Source organism: Rhinolophus hipposideros, assembly GCF_964194185.1.
Source record: "Rhinolophus hipposideros genome assembly, chromosome: 16".
Taxonomy (NCBI): Eukaryota; Metazoa; Chordata; class Mammalia; order Chiroptera; family Rhinolophidae; genus Rhinolophus; species Rhinolophus hipposideros.
The window spans coordinates 16,861,654-16,879,154 of NC_138062.1; the positions used below are offsets into that span (position 1 = coordinate 16,861,654).

General features: G+C 36.3%; 1 protein-coding gene across 10 annotated transcripts in view; it reads left to right on the forward strand.

Annotated features, from left to right (window-relative positions):
• IL15 (interleukin 15) overlaps nt 1-17,501 on the forward strand; it is a 146,153-nt gene that overhangs the window by 117,828 nt on the left and 10,824 nt on the right. For 5 of the 10 annotated variants that reach the window (XM_081077001.1, XM_081076993.1, XM_081076999.1 and 2 more), the window contains 3 exons: nt 12,719-12,820; nt 13,774-13,871; nt 15,441-15,525. In XM_081077001.1, coding sequence (XP_080933127.1) covers nt 12,809-12,820; nt 13,774-13,871; nt 15,441-15,525 — 195 coding nt within the window. In that variant the 5' untranslated portion in view covers nt 12,719-12,808. The remainder of the gene's footprint in view (nt 1-12,718; nt 12,821-13,773; nt 13,872-15,440; nt 15,526-17,501) is intronic. The other 5 variants (XM_081076997.1, XM_081076996.1, XM_081076994.1 and 2 more) reach the window with 1 other exon arrangement.

Sequence of the window (17,501 nt, forward strand, 5' to 3'; positions counted from 1 at the left end):
CAATTAAATGAACAGTTAAATTAGAAGTGGGGTCTGAGCTATAACTTCTTTCCCTGGAAGGGGTATATTATAGGCAACATGCACATAGGGAATGATTTTTCTGGTAATAAAGTCTGGACAGTAGCAACCAGGACAGAACAGAACTATACATGCTGTAAAAACTAAAACAGGTTTCACTATGCAAGAACCTACACTACTGTGTGTTTGCAGTGATTCCTTAGTGCAAGGGGAAACAGCTGTTGATCTGTTTTTCTTTTGGCTTTATTTTCTTTTTACACTGTCATTCCGTCAGTATGTGGCTTCATAAAGCTGTAGGATTCTGATAGGAAAACGATGGAGGCCATGTGCTTTGGAAGCCAATGTGTTGATTTTCTAGCTGGATAGTGATATTTTATTATCGCTGGAGGGAGAGTGTGACTAGGAGTGTTAGAGTCAGGAAGCCTAATGCCACCAATACCATGTCCAGAAGTGAACTATCTCCTGTGTTTTATAGGCCTCATTCGATTGAATGAATATTGTATTGCTGTTTTTAGCTTTTGATTGTTTGAATATCAGAGACTTGTCAGATGGTTCTGTTTCTTTCAAACACTTGATGGAAAGTTTTGTTGTAAAGCTTCTTTCATGGAGATGGCTTTATGTCTTGGCTGTAAAGGGAAGTCCCATAAAATGTGATCGGAAATTGTCTTTACGAGTTGCCGCCCTCTGTGCTATTAAAAGCTCAGAACCTGAGTGTTAGTTTGAACTCAGAGCTGTGTTTGCTCTGTGTGCCTTTTGGACATGTTCTTCATCTTACCACTTTCTGCCTACAGAACATTTCTCCCACCAGCCTTCAGCTCAATAGTCTTGTTCAACTCATCCTTGCTGTACATTAGAACTAAACTTTTGGGGTGTCTTCCTTGGATACATGCAGTGTCAATACCCAATACCATTTATTTTCAGTCATTTACATCTTTTATTACTCTAGATGTAGTTTCTAAGAAATGCTTCCTGCCAGGGAGTCCTCAGTGAGCATTAATTGCACATTTGGGAGAGATTTTTTTTTAATTGAAATGAGCATTCTTTAATGCCAATTTTTCCATATTAAGACTTCTTTGCTCTCCACTTGCATTTTGTGGGTAGGTCACTCTGCTTTCATGCCTTTACTGGCTGGCATCTATGGTATTCAGCTCAGCCTGTACACACCTGTATTCTCCCTGTAATCCTGTGACTAATTAGTGGTCCTATTTTACTTTAGTTAAGCAGAACCTGCGAGAGTTTCTGTCTTTCACTATTGTATATTTTCCTTCTTTCCTCAGAATACCTTTTGAGTCTTACTCTGAACTCTTACATGAGATGCACTGGGAAACACAATTTCTCTTCTTCCTTCTCCCCCTGCCCCTTTTTCTTATGAATTGGGTTGTTTAATTAACCTGAGTGAAAAGAAGGAGAAGACATCTTTTTTAAAAAGGGGAAGGGAAATCATAGTAATCTTTGGTTTTCCCTGGAAACAGGTTGTTCAGCATCAGAGGGAGTCTAAACTGTACAGATATTACTTCACATTTTCCTTTAAAAATAAATAAATAAAAGGATAAGTGGCAGTCCAGACAGGCTGTTTTGTTGTGCTTTAATGGCCCATGGTAGCCCAGATGTTGAAATGCTTTAAGTGGGAAAAGAATTTTCTTTCATCTTCTTTTCTGCTAATGGTGTTTAGTTGTTGTAAATATTCAGTTCTAGCAGGATAATGGGTGCCTGAGGGAATCAAAGTGAAATAATGGGATTCTTAACATATTTGTTCATTTCTGTATGATTTGTATTTCATACATTTCTACTGGAAACTGAGAAAACATTTTTTTTTCCCCAAAAGGCAATTACTCTGCCAGGCCCTGTTGCCCTATTATTATAGGGCCTTCTTTCTTTTCAGATAATAATCCACAGACTCTCTTCAGATGCTCAAGTTAAGTCATTAATTGGCTTGATATAAGGGGTTGTTAGTGCAGAAAGCTTATTCTCTCCATTGGTTGTATATAACTCCCAGACATTAAGTGACTTATTTTGCTGTTTCTGAGGCCAAGAATCATTACTTTCTTTTGTCACCATACAATTCTGGATTTCAAATTACTTCACAAACTTATAGCTCGTGTTGAATTAATTTTTGCTGAGAAGTGATTTTTCTAGACAATTGTTTAAATTCTTTGATTAACAGTCAACAGTAAATACAACATTTGAATTGGTATACTCTACTGTAGTGATTATTAATGTAAGACTTTGTTCTTTTAGTGTACCTTTCCTCCTTCAGAAATCGTTTTTGCTGAACTGCGCGGGATTTTCTGAATGTTTTTTCAGAGTTAACAACAAAGACAAGTTTAACTATTATCTTCCCATATAAATGATTAATATGTTAATACCCACCTTTGTTCTCCTTATTTGTACCTCCCTCTTTTTAAATTAAGATCCATATTTGTTGAAAGAAAATGTGAACACTAGGAAAATTTTACTTAATGATGACTAACGCTGAATTTTCTTTACTGAGTCTAACTTTAATTGATAATTAAATTACACAAATAAAATAAATTTTATGTAGTTGCCGATATTTTTTCATCAAACTTTTGAACGAAGTTACTTAAGGTATAAGGTATTAGCTAGAAATTTCTATTAGAAAGTCAGTGCTATTTTACCTCCACATGTGCACAACACATACATGATCTATACTTACATTAAAAAATATATAAGCTATACACAAGCAGAGATTTTTTTCTTTGTTCTCTGCAGCGGCAAACGTCCTTTGTGTGTGTATGTGCACGTATGTATACACACAAACACACACACACACACATACACACTCACTCAGTGGAACACCAACATTGGAAAGTTCCCTGGACCATTAGGGAAGGGGCGAGACAATCTGGTGTAATGGAAACAATATGGACTTGGTATCTCCTCTGGTTGTTCTACTACCTGCATTATGGGAATTTGGAACAAGTTATTTAATAACTTCTGGCTCACTTTTATCTTGTCTGTACGTTAATATCACATACCCACGTTTACTCTCACCTTCAGTCATCGGTACGATATTTGTGTGACAGTGGTGAAGAAATACTGAAGGGGAAGGATAAAGCTTTGGGCTGGAGAGGGGGTGGTGCAAATTTTATGGGGGAAAAAAAGTATTGCTCATCTTTCAATTTTATTTGAAAGGGGGTTATAACCAAAATATACTGTGTAAAAGTATATTTTGTAAAGAAGTTGAATAATGACCAGCTTTAATCGGCAGGTCCAAATATGGAAACAATAGGAATATTTGACAAAGCAAATTTTAAAAAATACATATAAGGGAGCAACAGTTACAAAGAGGACCACAATCCAAATGGGAGCTCCTACATGGGAAATTTCACGTAGGAACTCAACTAAGTATGACCCAATCCTGTACTTATCCTACTCATCATGCCATCAGCTGTGAATTTTACTCTTAAAGAATCAATAGTCATTTCTTTCCTATAAAAAGGATGAGTTGATGACCAGGAATCATAAATTAAGTTATTCAGTTAAAGGACTATTTATCAGATGAGAGTCACAGTTTGTTTAATAAGTAAACAACCAATTTGAATGTTTGTACTAACTGATGTTAAAAAATGATTTGTAAGTTTTATTTCTCTTTGGTTATACATTTAATTGCTAATGTCTGTCAAGTACAACTGTTAAGGAACAGCATTGTTTAAGAATCTCAAGTTGTGTTCCGTTGCCCAGAAAATCAAATGCGTTTCCTCAGCTTGACCCTGAAGGTCACATGCAGTCTGACTCCAACCTGCCTATTCCAGTGCATTTCCTTTCGCTCTGTTCAGTACTTTCCTGTCGTGACTCTTAGGTTTCCTCATATTCAGATGGTATTATTTATGCTGGGTCTATATTAGCTGGAATCTCTTCCTATTCAAATTTTATTCACTCTTGAGTTTTAACCTCAGTTGCCATCCTATCCAAAAGCCTTCACCACTTGCAGCAGCATTTTTTCATCCTTCTTTATTATTCATTTATTCATGTATTCACAATCACACCACAAATATTTGTTGCGTACCTTCTATGTTAAAGGTGCTGTCCTTTCCTAAACGTGAATTTCTATTTCATGTCTAGTTATATCCACGTAGCTATACTGAGTTTGTTGTTTAAACTAATTTAAACTCCTCTGTAAAACTGAGCTCATAATGGCAGTGATTATGGTTTTTGTTTACTAATTTGTTTGTTTTTTAAAGAGAGATGATGGGATAGTGTAAGACATGACCAGACCAGGAGTACTGAGTCTGGGTCTGGGTCTCCTGTGGGTTGTGACTTAGTTCTTGGGCAACTCACATCAGTGGAACTTTATTAAGCTTCTCTCGTGTTTATGGCAATACTAGCCCTACAGAAGATAAACGGACACATGTATTTTATGTATGTTTGTTATGAACATGCATTAAAAAAATTATTTTTGGAGCCAACAATCTAAAAGAAAGATCGTTAACCTGAGATCTGGAGACTTCTAGAGAGATAAATGTTTTAGCTTTAGATGATTTTATATAAAGTTTTGGATATGTTTTTATATGCATTTTTCTGAGAAGATGATGACTCGATTTTAGATGTTAAAGGTGTCGTTGATCATTTAAAAGAAGGTTAAACAACTTATGATCTTAATATGTATAAAACAAGTACTCAACTAAAAAGCAAGAGCCATAGAAGAACAACAACATTCTAAGCTGGGTTCAGAAAAAGGTAAAATGATATCTGACTGTGGTCATTTAAGGAAAGATTCCCTGAAAGAAAAAGCTCTTGGAGTATATGTCATGTATCTTTTGGCCTCAAGTTCCTCATGGAAAAGAGAGTAGATCATAAGATCTCGGTTATTCTTTCCAGTTATAAAATTTGCTTTTTCTTGAGATCACCAAATGCCTATGAAAATGCCAGTCACGTTATCAGTATTCAGAACACATCTGGTCATTAGTCCTGAAATGAAACTTTTAAACTTTGTTGTTCCAAATATATTCATTATCTTGAGTTAAAATTGAGACTATTATAGCATGAATTCTCCAGTGTGCCACGAATGAAAGGAAGGCTTATCAGATGTTTATATGCCATTGCTCATACTCGTTCACTTGGCAGATCAGAGTGTCTTATTCATTATTTCTCCTTTATTGATTTGTAGCCTTTTTAATATCGTTGTATTTTACTTAGCTTTCTATTGCAGCATGTAGGGCCTCCCCGTTAATTTTTATGCTTTGTGGCTGTAGGAACTATCTCAAATCCACCTCATATTATCCCACACCTAACACATTCCTTTAACCGAAAGGGAGCTTGGTAAATGTCGAATGATAAAACGAAAGAATGCATATCAAAGTGCGTCAATATAATCTGTAAATTGCTTGTTTCGATATAGCACAGAGCTCACAGAGCCTGGGTTCAGGAATGTGACGGCAGCTTCAAATCGTCACACTGCCTTGTCTTCACTGAGTCCCTGTGGCCAAGTTTGTCCTCAACTTCCTCATCTGTAAAATGGAGTGATGGCAGCATCTCTTGAATTTACCTGATTAAATTAATCAAGTGCTTGGAAGAGTGTCTAACACATCATAAGTAAGAGAGAATCCAGGTTGTGAGGCCTCCAACTTTTAAGGTGTCTGGCCCTCTTTAAGAAAAAAGAGTACTAAATTATTATACAAATACAAATTAGTCATTTAGAAGATTTTTTAAAGGATTTATTTGGCTTGAGAGAAGAAATCACACATTACAGATATAAAAGAAACTGAAAAAAATACGACAAACATCACAAAATATCATCATCATTAATAAACTTCCGGACTCATCTTTATATACTTTATTTCCTGCAAATTTTCATCTGCAGACACTTATATTTCCTCTTTTATAGGATACCGATTTTAAATCTTTATACAGAGAGAATGGAAAGAAAACGTATTGTTTTCTCTAGAAGAGTCGATTGAGATTTGTTTTTTGTTATTGGTGGTTTAGGAAGTATTGATTTACCTTCCTAATGCATTACTGGAAAGAACCCATTTCTGCCTTCCCCCATGGCTTCGAGCTCAGGCAGTCCTTGTTTGGAGGGAAACCTGGGAGAGGTACAGCGTTTCGATTTCACTTGGCATGATCTCAGGCCAATGCCTCCTCAGCGGGTCCAGTGTGGCTAGGTCCTCACTGCTCCCTCTTGACTCTCCATCTCCACCCTTGTGGGAAGGTCTTGTTGTGAGAGATAGGGGGAGCAAATATGAAGTGGCTGAGAGTCTGGGACAGTGGCCCCCATGCATTTATTCACATCCTTAGAGTCCCAGATAAAGTCCAGGTTCTCCATGACGTCTACTGCAGTTAGAGTGTCTTTGAAGTCCAAATAGGTGGAAGGAAATGCTGGCAGCCAGTAGTTCCTGCTGCAGACCCAGAATGACTTCTAGGATGCAGAACGTGACCTTCAAGTGGGTGCTGCCCTCCATGCCCCCTCAGGGCTAAGGATGTTTCCTTAATGCAGACAATGGAAGACAGAGGCATTAGGGCACCACCCTGTTCACGGTAAATCTCCCTCTCATGCTAAGGGCTCTGTAAGTTAGCGCTTGCTGTTATTATTTGACTCTTTCATTGCCAAATAAATTTTCAGCAAACCCCTAGGAATTTTGCAGTGAATGTCTTTATTGATCATACATAATTTTTTAACTTTCAGGAAGAATTCCACCTCTCTACTTTATCCCAAACAGGGTAGGATTTCAGATGACCTCAACTTTTAGTAAAGTGGATTTTTAAATGGGTTGTGCCAGAGAAAGTGTCTGTTTGAAACGTCATGATTATGTTAAAATGAAATCACATTGAGATAAAAATGCTGTATTTCCTTCATTCTTAAATATCGTCTATAGTGGATGCCATGCTGTGGCCATATTCTCCTTCAGGAATAGACTTTGTTATCCCTGGGTGTGCCACTTGCTAGTGCTTCAGCTGACATCCTCTCTGGGAGAAATTCTGCTTGCCAAGGTCATACTCACTCCCTAGGGGTAGCCTGCATCCAGTGTTCTCTGAGAAGAGCGGAGTGTTAGAAAAGCCCTTATTTCCCCAACTTGTACAACTGCAGATGGCCACCCCAGCTTCAGAGCTGCACAAAGCCCAGTGAGTGACTGCAGAGGGGTCTTACTTCTTCCTCTGCCCAATTCAGCTTTCTTCCCTTCCCCCACAGGAAGTTATCCTGCAATATACGTCCTGCAATATACGTCCTGCACATAAATCACTCAGAATCGCCTTCCCAGAGAACATGACCTGAAATATCATTAATTTTTAAAGAAGCACAATCATTTTAATAACATCTGCAGTTTTTCTGGGGATGAGGATAGAGATCATTTATAAGATGTGACCCAATTTCAGAAACGTTCAAATTGGAAAAATGTGCTTCTTAGATTCATAGAAATGTGCTACACGAGAGTGCTGTAATGTTTGCTGTATGATCACTTTCATTGTGACCGATAACCTGAAGCAATTAGATGCCTTTCACTGAAGCCATTATCTAAAGAAAGGTCAAAAATTGTTGTTCTTTCCTTTTTTTGCTGCAGTTTTCTCTTTACATGCTCTCCTAGCCTGATCATCTCTGAATTCACAGTTGTAAGCCAATATGTTATATCTCCAGCCCTGCCATTTCTTGAGCTTCTAATTTGCATTTTGGTCTGTCTTCCGGAACATTTCTTTGCTATCCAACCAGCCTCCCAAACTTAACATGTCCAACACTGGATGAGACACCTTCCCCTCAAACCAGCCCTGTCTTGTGTCCAATCTCAACTAGTGGCCCCACTGCCCTGACATTCCAAACCATAAAACCTGTTAATCATCCTAGACTCCACTCCCTCCCTCACCCTGCACACTCAGACAGCCAACAAGACTTGCCAGTTTTGCTGGGAAGTCCTACATACTCCAATAAGCAATACTGTTACTGCTTTTCAGTTCCTATTACTACTTCCTCATTGTAGCCCCTTGTGTGGACCACTGTCACCATAATTGACTTGTTTCCTACCTTTAGTCTTGCGTCCTTTAAATATGTCCTCTGCGCAGTGGTCAAAGTGATCTATTTCAAATGCAATTCTGATTGTGTCATTGCACTTATAAACACGGTGAACAGGAAATTCTGTCAAGCAAGGTTCTCCATGACTTAACGCATGTATCACTTACCTGACCTCGACCACTCCCTTTCTCCAACTTGACGTGCTGGTAAAATTGAAGTGCTTGGAGTTGACCTGCATGCCTCCTAGTGTTTCGTGCCCTTGTGTCTTTGCCTGTTATTTTCCCTCTACCTGGAAAGCCCTTTTCTCCTGTCTTATATTGGCTAACTTTAATCGTCCTCCAAGGTAATCTTGTTTAGCATCTCCTCTGGGATGTTTTCTCTCAGCCTCAAAATCTGGGTACCCAGACTGTCTTAGCATTTGTGGTGAAAGTGTGCCTGTGTTTCTATAATTTCCTAAAGGACAGGAACTATGCTCATTCACCTTTGTAACCCTAGTGCCAGGCACTACTCTTTTTTTATATATAAATTTGTGAAAAATATTTAAAAAATTTTAATTACTCCTTACTTTTCCTCTATGTAATTTGAAGCTATATTGTTAGGTACATGAAGGTTCATGATCTTTTTGTAGGTTGTAACTTTTATGAGGATTATGTTAGAATTTAGAGAGGGTCCATGAGTATTATCCTTTGTATGGCTTAGTACTTATCACTTGAATTCTAATTATTCTGGTATTGTTATTATTATTGTTGTTGTTATTATACCTATATTTGCTTAACATATCTTTTTCTGTTCTTATGTTGAAGCTTTTTGTATTCTTTTATTTTTGTTCCATTTCTCATAAATAGCATATTTTAAAATGTATCTGTCTTTCTCCTCTATTTTTTAAACACAGCCTAAGTGTCTGTCTTTTAGTAAGCAAATATAGTTTTTATCACATCTTTGCATGTGTGGGTGGATGTACTTGTATATTTAGACTGACTCTTGCCGCATTACTCTTTATGTCTGTTTTTTACTGTGCTTTCTTTGTTTAATTTTCCTTTCTGCCTACCATCATTTCCATTAGATTGCTGAAGTTTTCTTGCCTCATTTTTCTTTCTTTTTTTTGGTTTGGAAATTATAATGATATATCTAGTTTTTGGTATTTTTTCTGTAGTAAACTTTTCTCTTGATTTTTTGCAATTAATCATCATGAATGTGTTACACATTCCCCAAATAAAATAATCATCTTAACATGAGTTTCCATCCTCCTTTTCTCATATCATTTCCCATTTGGAGATTATTCGTGATTTTTCTTCCAGATTGCTATTTGGAAAAGTACATATTAGGTCAGTAGTTGCCTTATGTTGGGAGTTGGAAATGGAGTGACTGCAAAAGGATATGAGAGAAATTTGATTATAGATATATTTTATATCATAGTTGTGGTTGTGATATTGCGAATATATCCAATTGTCAAAACGCTACATATCATATACCTAAAATGGGTGTATTTTATTATCTTCAAATTATACCTCAATAAAGTTTATTTTAAAAATGTAACAGAAAATGTCAGAAAGAGCGAGGATATAGGATGTAGAGAAGGTCCTTTAGAGATTGCATCTCAAGAAATTATATTGGCATATTTTTCCCCCAGCAATACTTTGTAGCTTGGAATTTGAAATTGGCAAAATAAAAGTAGCAGAAAGGTGAAATATGGGGTGCTATGTAGGATAATATTAAAGTGACTGACTGGGACACCTGCTGGTTAGGCAGGCAAGTGCAGCTAAGAGGCTGATAGTTGTGAATGGGGACAATGTAGTTGTAAACAAATGAAGAATCGGCACAGGTAATAATGTGCTTATTATACATCACGTATGCGTCTATATGTTAGAGGTACAGTAATAAACAATACAACAAGGTTTCTAACCATAAGAATCTCACATTTTTGCAAAATCAATGCATGAGCAAGGTGAAAAAAAAAAGTACTTGAAAAAGTAGCAATTAGTTACTTAGACCTCAAAATAAATGTTAACTTGTTTTATGCTCCATACCTTCTGAAATCCCACACCTTTTATTTTCTTTTTTTCTTGGACGACATTTTTATTTTCCTGGAATGCATTGTCACATAATTATGTCACAGACATTCTGTGGATCTTACATGTTCTAAAGTCTGGTCTGAAAGAATGTCCTTTGCCTTCTTTCTCAAATAGTGTAATAGCTTTCTATGTTCAAATGCATTTTCCCTTGGACTTTGATGATTTGATCTATTGTCTTTTAAGTACCATGATCATATTCATTCTGATTCTTGTCCTTAATTATTTGCTTTTACTCCATGGATGCTATTGGCAAGTTTTTCTTTAGGAATTAAGAAATATATTTTAAAATTACCATCTTTTCCATTGATCCTATTTATTTCCCTTCAGTGAGACAACTAGTGCTTCTTTCCAACTCTATGAAATTTATTTTATCATTGTTGTGATTATTTCCTCCTTTCTGTTGTCTTTGCTCTTTCTGGAGTTACTTTTCGATACTATGTTGGAATTTCTAGACCTATCTCATAATGTCCAACTCTGTCATTTTGTGCAATGGTCTGAAAGAATTTCTTCACCTTTTCCAAGTATTTTGAATGCAGTACTTTTGGAAAGTGGGCTAGAGGAATAGATTTCATTGACTATTCCTGGACAGTTGGTTAAATGTCACAGCTGTGCTGTTCTGGAGAAACTGCCCCTTATACCTGCCATAGAGAATTGTACTAGCTAGCATTTTTCAAAAACACGTACATAAAACATTTTTTAAGAACTTTTGCACATACACACACACACAAAAAGCACATGAACATGTCAACACATAGAACTAAGGTCAGAAAGTGGTAAGAGCATCTACTGTATGCCCTCGAATAACATACATGCATCATTGTTGTCTTAGATGATAAACTTCCTGAGCTGTTTCTATATTCATTTTTTCTAATACCATCTATTTAATTAATGCTTTTTGAGTAATTATGGTTACTAAGGTGTCCAAATTTTATCACTGCCTTTGTCTTTGGCAGTGTAGGTATTTAAATGGTTACAATTTTCTTTGGAAGCATTTCAATATAATTAAAAATTTGTCTTGTTTTAAGTATTCCCAAGAACTTAAATGTTGTATTATTTAAAATATGTATATTTAAAATACCTATAACATCTTATGTAATGATTTATTTTGTTGTTTTGGTAAACTATGTGATTTATAGGACCTGTTAACATGTTGTGTGGCTGTATGAATTAAATACCAACTTCAGATCTTATATTTGTATGAGTTAATTTATAAAAATCATAGTAGTAACCATGGTAACATGGTTCATAATGGGTTTGTTTTTTTTTACATTTACTAGTGAACACAGATTGTGTTTCATGAAATTTCATGTTTGAAAATTTCATAATATTGATATCAATTGAAAGCAATTACTGAAAAATGCTAGTACCATTAATGACAGGACAATTTGAGACATTTAAAGATTATCAGTTTTTCAGCTGTACTCAAATAGGACTGATTAAGAAATCCACAGGAGCCAGAGGTCTGCAAACTGTAGATTGTGGGTCAAATTCACCAATCTGTTTTGATAAATGAAGTCATATTGGAACACAGCCATACCCATTCACTCATGCATTGTCTATAGGCTGTTTCCACACCATAATGGCAGAGTTACAAAATTGTAACAGTTACAAAGCCTGACATACTATCCAGCCCTTTGGAGAAAAATCTGACCAATTCCTTCTTTATACAGTGGCAACTCTTATTGAATACTACTTTCAGACCATTATCAAATGACTCACTTTTATCTGAACACATAGTTGTTTGTATATGTTGTTCCTCAGGCTCTTTCCTTCACCTGAAGTGTTGTTTCTCTCCTTTTACTCACATCTAAAATCTACCCCCTTTTTTTTTTAAGTTATGATTCCAATAACAGTTCCTCTGTGAAGTTTTATAATAACAAAAGTGACTTGTATTCATCTTTTGTTATCGGTATATATTAAGTATTACAATTTTAATAGTTTTTTCCTTTCTTAAAATGTGTATCCATTTTTTGTCACCCTCTGTATTTAGAACAGGACATCTTTTGGGGGGGTGAGAGGGAAGGCAGTTGTTATCATGCAGATTGCCTCTTCTGTCTCTGAGGAATGGAGAGAGCCCACATGATGAATTCCCTCATTGTTGTTTTCCAGAAAATTCCAGACTGGTTGATTGAGACGGTAGATCTGAGAGAGGCAGAAACAATAATTAAGTCAGGCATCAACTCTAGGTTTGTCATGGACTTTACCATCTGGGGCCCGAGGTTTTCTCTTTAACAATTTCAAAGACTGAAGACATCTATTCATTTATGTAGCAGTAGCTCCTTATGTTTTAAATTCAATTAACAGTTTGTAGTTTATATGAATCCAGGTATTTGGTTGCTTCTCCTTTTCACACATATGGCTTTGGCATTTGCCGGTTCAGGAGCATAATAGTAGAAAGAGTTGGGCTTTGTCATCAAGCAGACCTCATCTCACATCCTGGCTGTCACATACTTGATCCTGTGGGCCCAGGCTGCTTCCCCAAATGCCGCTAACCCTACCCCATAGGGTTGCTGTGAGGATTCAATGTGATGCTTATATTAAATAACAGTAAAGTGCCCTTGAAGAAGAAGGTGCTCCATAAATATTAATTCTTTTCCCTTTCTACCCGCCACCCCACTAGTCCACTTGTGGTTTACACGGATCATTCTTATCCTGGATTGTATTGTAGGAAGTTTTCTGGATGGATGGTGGCTGCTGGAAACCCATTGCCATAGCCAGCTCTTCTTCAATATTTAAGGACTTACCCTGGCATTGAGTAATGAGAATTTCGGTAAGAAAAAGTAGATGAAGCTAGTATGTGGACTTTTCTTAAAAGGTCACTTACATCTCAGATACTTCATAATATGACTCTTGTCTGAAAATATTGGGATATCACAGATATCCCACAGATATCCACAGATATTCACACACGGATTGTTCTTATTTTGAAAGTAAAGAAATAGGTTTTAAAAATTCTATTAACAGCCCTGATACTCTCATTATGTCCTTGTAAATATATTATTGCACTCATCTCACCCTATTTTGTTCTTTAAATGTCTGTCTCCTTGGTGAATTGTGTCTTAGAAGAAAAGGTCTTGGTGTTACTCAGCCCTTCAGTGTAGACTAAATGACGTATAGCTTCTTAGTGGTTAAGGGCGTCGTCACACGGCTATCTGAAATTCCAAAGCATTGACAACATGAAAGAGGCTCACAAAGGTATCAAAACTCTAGGAAGTTCTAAGTTAAGTGATTTTCCTAAATCATCAAGAGAAATTATTATATAGTGACCCTCCGGATGGCATAGAGTATTTTTATTGGTTCCATTGTTGTCCAATTTTTCTCTAAATGATATTAATATATAATCAATTTTTATATAGTTACATGAACTTCATATAGAACTAGTAAAGTTATGTCATTAATCTGTGCTGTACAAAATATGTTGGACTATTAAAAATGAAAGAAGGATGAGAGGGAGTTCAAGGATAATAGAAAAAGAATAGCGGTGATATTAGTAGATATGTAAGTTTTCTTAAAATTAGTATGTATTAAAAACATATTAAAGAATTTTGCCCATGAGAAACAGAACTGGAGGGGGGAGCAAAAAAGTTAAATTCTAGTTTTATTAATTTCAATAAGGAATATTAATGCCTAAATTTTTTCTAAGATATGATAAGCTAAATATTAATTTAAATATTGCTTTTTAACTAAAAAATTAACCATTTTCTCTATGATTATATTTTTCAGAAAACAAAATTGAGAAGTACGTCCATCCAGTGCTATTTGTGTTTACTTCTAAACAGTCATTTTTTCACTGAGGCTGGCATTCATGTCTTCATTTTCGGGTAATTTTATCTTTAGGCATAAATATCGTTATGCTAATGGCCATAATCATTTTCTCCAATATCTTCCCTATTAAGTTGGTTTATGTTCAGTTTGCTTACACCTTAGGTAGTCAGTATTTGAAGATTATGGAGATTCAGAAGAGGTTTGTAATCACCTAACTGAGCATTTTTTTCTTCTACTAGTATAGAAATGAGTATTATATCCTCCAAATAAAGTGAACATCTTGTTCTCTAACACAACTTGGAAGTACATTCCTTATTAATATCCTGCATGATTTTCATTGCAGTAAGAAGATAGATATTTAAGGCTTGCCCATGTTACTTTGTATATCTATTTCCTGGCACTGACTTCTTCTATCCTAGCCTTATCCTAGTTTAGTTGTAAACATTTCTTTCATTATTTAGACCTTTTAGTTTTCCTCCTAGTAAACATTCATATTTTTCCATGCCTGTTAACATTTTTCTTCTTTCTTAGATGCAGATAATACGTGGTACCCACTTGGCCTAAGCACCCAACCTATAGTTACTGTGTTTCCCCAAAAGTAAGACCAAGCCGGGCCATCAGCTCTGATGCGTCCTTTGGAGAAAAAATTAATATAAGACCCAGTCTTATTTTACTATAATATAAGTCCAGGTAATATAATATAATATAATGTAATGCTAAGTCTTATATTAATTTTTGCTCCAGAAGACACACTGGAGCTGATGGTCCAGCTAGGTCTTATTTTCGGGGAAACACGGTAAGTAATCTGACTCAGTTCAGTTCTAGTAATACCTTTCTGGTATGGGAAATGGTAGATTTGTGCAAGTAAATCTTGCTCACAAGAAATATTAGTGTTGGTTCTCGTGCTTCTATAAAAATCCAGGGAGCAATTATTCTTCCTGTAGCTCTAAGAATGGTTCCACAGTCACTTGGTCAGTGTATGTGTCTTTTCTCCAGATACTAAATTTCTATTTTACCAAAATGAGGAAGTATATGATCATTCAGCCTAGATTGGGCTAGTCTGTAATGTTTATGGATAAAACTGTTGCAAACATAGTAATAATGTGAGCAGCATAGGAGGGACACATTTAATCTACTGTAAAGAACCTTTACTGTCAAAATCATTACATGAAAATGATTGTTTCTTATTTTAAGAATTTTTCCCATTTATTGGACTTAAAAGTCTGATGGGACCTCTACTTAAAGAAAACCAGTAATTCATTCAAAAACATTTACTGAGTACTACCCCACATCAGGTACTGTTTTTGTTTCATTATAATAAGTTGCACCAGAGTTTTACAAGTTATCCCTCCAAATGAGGCTTTTCTCTAATCTAGACTTGTTAGTCCCCAAGTGAACTTAAAGGGCCACGTTTTGTACTACGTTTGGTGTTTCTATTCATTGCTGAGACTGTGGAATGCACAAAGACTAGGATAATAGTCATCTTTTCACTGTGCAGAGTAAAAAAAATTCTTTTTTATTTTTTTTCAAAGTAAAAAAATTCTTGATGGCTCTGTTGCCTTTAGTATTCATCAAGACAATACTATGTTTATTCAAAATGCTTTACTGTTTGGTTTTGCTTCCAGCTGTATCAGTGCAGGTCTTCCTAAAACAGAGGCAAACTGGCAGGATGTAGCAAGTGATTTGAAAAGAATTGAAATTCTTATTCAAGTAAGTATTTATATTTTTCATAAAGTATCTGGTATAATTGCTGTGGAGTATGCCTCTCCCTGTGTTTGGCTGTCAGTCTTAATGAAATCTCACTTGAAACAGTGATATTTTTGTAGAAATTTATGAGCCTTGTAAAGCCTCGAGTGAAATCGTTTACTTACAATTTTCAGATCCTAATTAGCTTTAAAACTCAATTTATAAGTGGCCCAGCATGAAGAGCTCTCTGTCATCACAGACCAGAGATTCCCTTCTCCTACCAGAGAAACCAGGCATCTTTGTGGTGCTTGCAGGGTGGAATGGCCCGACCGGGGAAAGGCTGTCTGTTCTGAGGGCTAAAGAGCCCCCTCTCCCACATGAAGACTGGCCTGGTAGAACCTGCAGGGGGGCAGGGAAGAGGAGCCCCCTGACAACTGTGGCCAGGGAAGTGCCTTTTCCTGGCGGTGGGTGACACAGTAAGGACCATTGGGAGTCCCAGGGGCATGAGGTGAGCCATCCTTCCAAGTTAGCACCACAAAGACTCTAAACACTGAATTGTCATTGGAATCCCAACACACAAACAGGTCAGAACCCGCATATTAACTCTAACCAGGGTGGCAGCAGGCTAAAATAGAAGATTTAAATAGAACTAGTGTCTTTTACCATAATTGCCAAAATACTGGAATACAATGGAAAGTCACTCATCATATCAAGAAGCAGGAACATCACAACTTGAATGAGAAAAGATAATCGACAGACTCTGAAACTGACATGGGTTAGATGTTGTAATTATTTGACAAGGATTTTAATGCAGCCATCATAAAAATACGCCAGCAGGCAATTACAAATACCATGGGAAACAATTGAAAAAAGCAGAAAATCTTAGCAGAGAAATAACAATATGTAGAAGGAACCAAATGGAAATTATAGAAATGAAAAATAAACTAACTGAAATACAGAATCAATTGGAGGGCTCATTAGCAGAATGAATATGACAGAAGAAAGATAGTGAACTTGAAGATAGAATGATAGAGAGAAAACAGACTGAAAAAAAGAAAAAGAAAATGTCAAAGATCTTTGAGACAATGAAAGATTCATCATTCCTAGCATTAGCATCCCAGAAGGAGAGGAGAAAGAGAATGCAAGTAAGAGACCTCGGCCAAATTGATAACAAAACACAAATTAATTTTATGCTTGTCTACAAGGAATTCACTTCAAATACAGTGACATAGGTAGGTTGCAATTAAAAAGAGAGAAGATATATCCCATATTGTCGAAGGTTGAATGAAGTCCCCTCAAAATTCATGTCCACCAAGAATCTCAAAATGTGACCTTATTTGGGAATAGGATCTTTGCAAATATAATTAGTTAAGATGAGGTCATGCTGGAGAGGTTTGGGCCCTACATTCAATGACTAGTGTCCTTATAAGAAGCGGACAGGACACATAGAGACTAACAGTAAAGTGGCCACGTGAAAATGGAGGTAACCACAAGCCAAAGAAGATTGGAATGATACAGCTACAAGTCAGGGAAGGCCAAGGATTGCCAGGAGCCACAAGAGGCCTGGGAGAGCAAGGGAAGGGTTGTTCTCTAGAACCTCCGGAGAGGGAATGGCCCTTCTGATTTTCCCTATTGTTGTCCTGATTTCAATTTCAGTCATTTCTGCTCTTTATTATTTCCTTCCTTCTGCTTGTATTGGATTCATTTTGCTCTTCTCTTTCCAGTTTCTTGAGATGGGAACTTATTTTGGCCTCCAGAACTATAAGGGACTAAATTGTTGTTGTTTTAAGCCACTTATTTTGTGATACTTTATTGCAGCAGCTCTAGGAAATTGATAGACATGCCCACAATAATTTAAAAAATCAGAACTGGCTATATTAATATCAGATAAAGTAGACTTCACAGCAAATAAAATGACTAGAATTAAGAGGGACATTGCATAATGTTAAAAGATTCATCTACCAGGGAAACATAATGATCTTAAAGGTGTACACACCAAA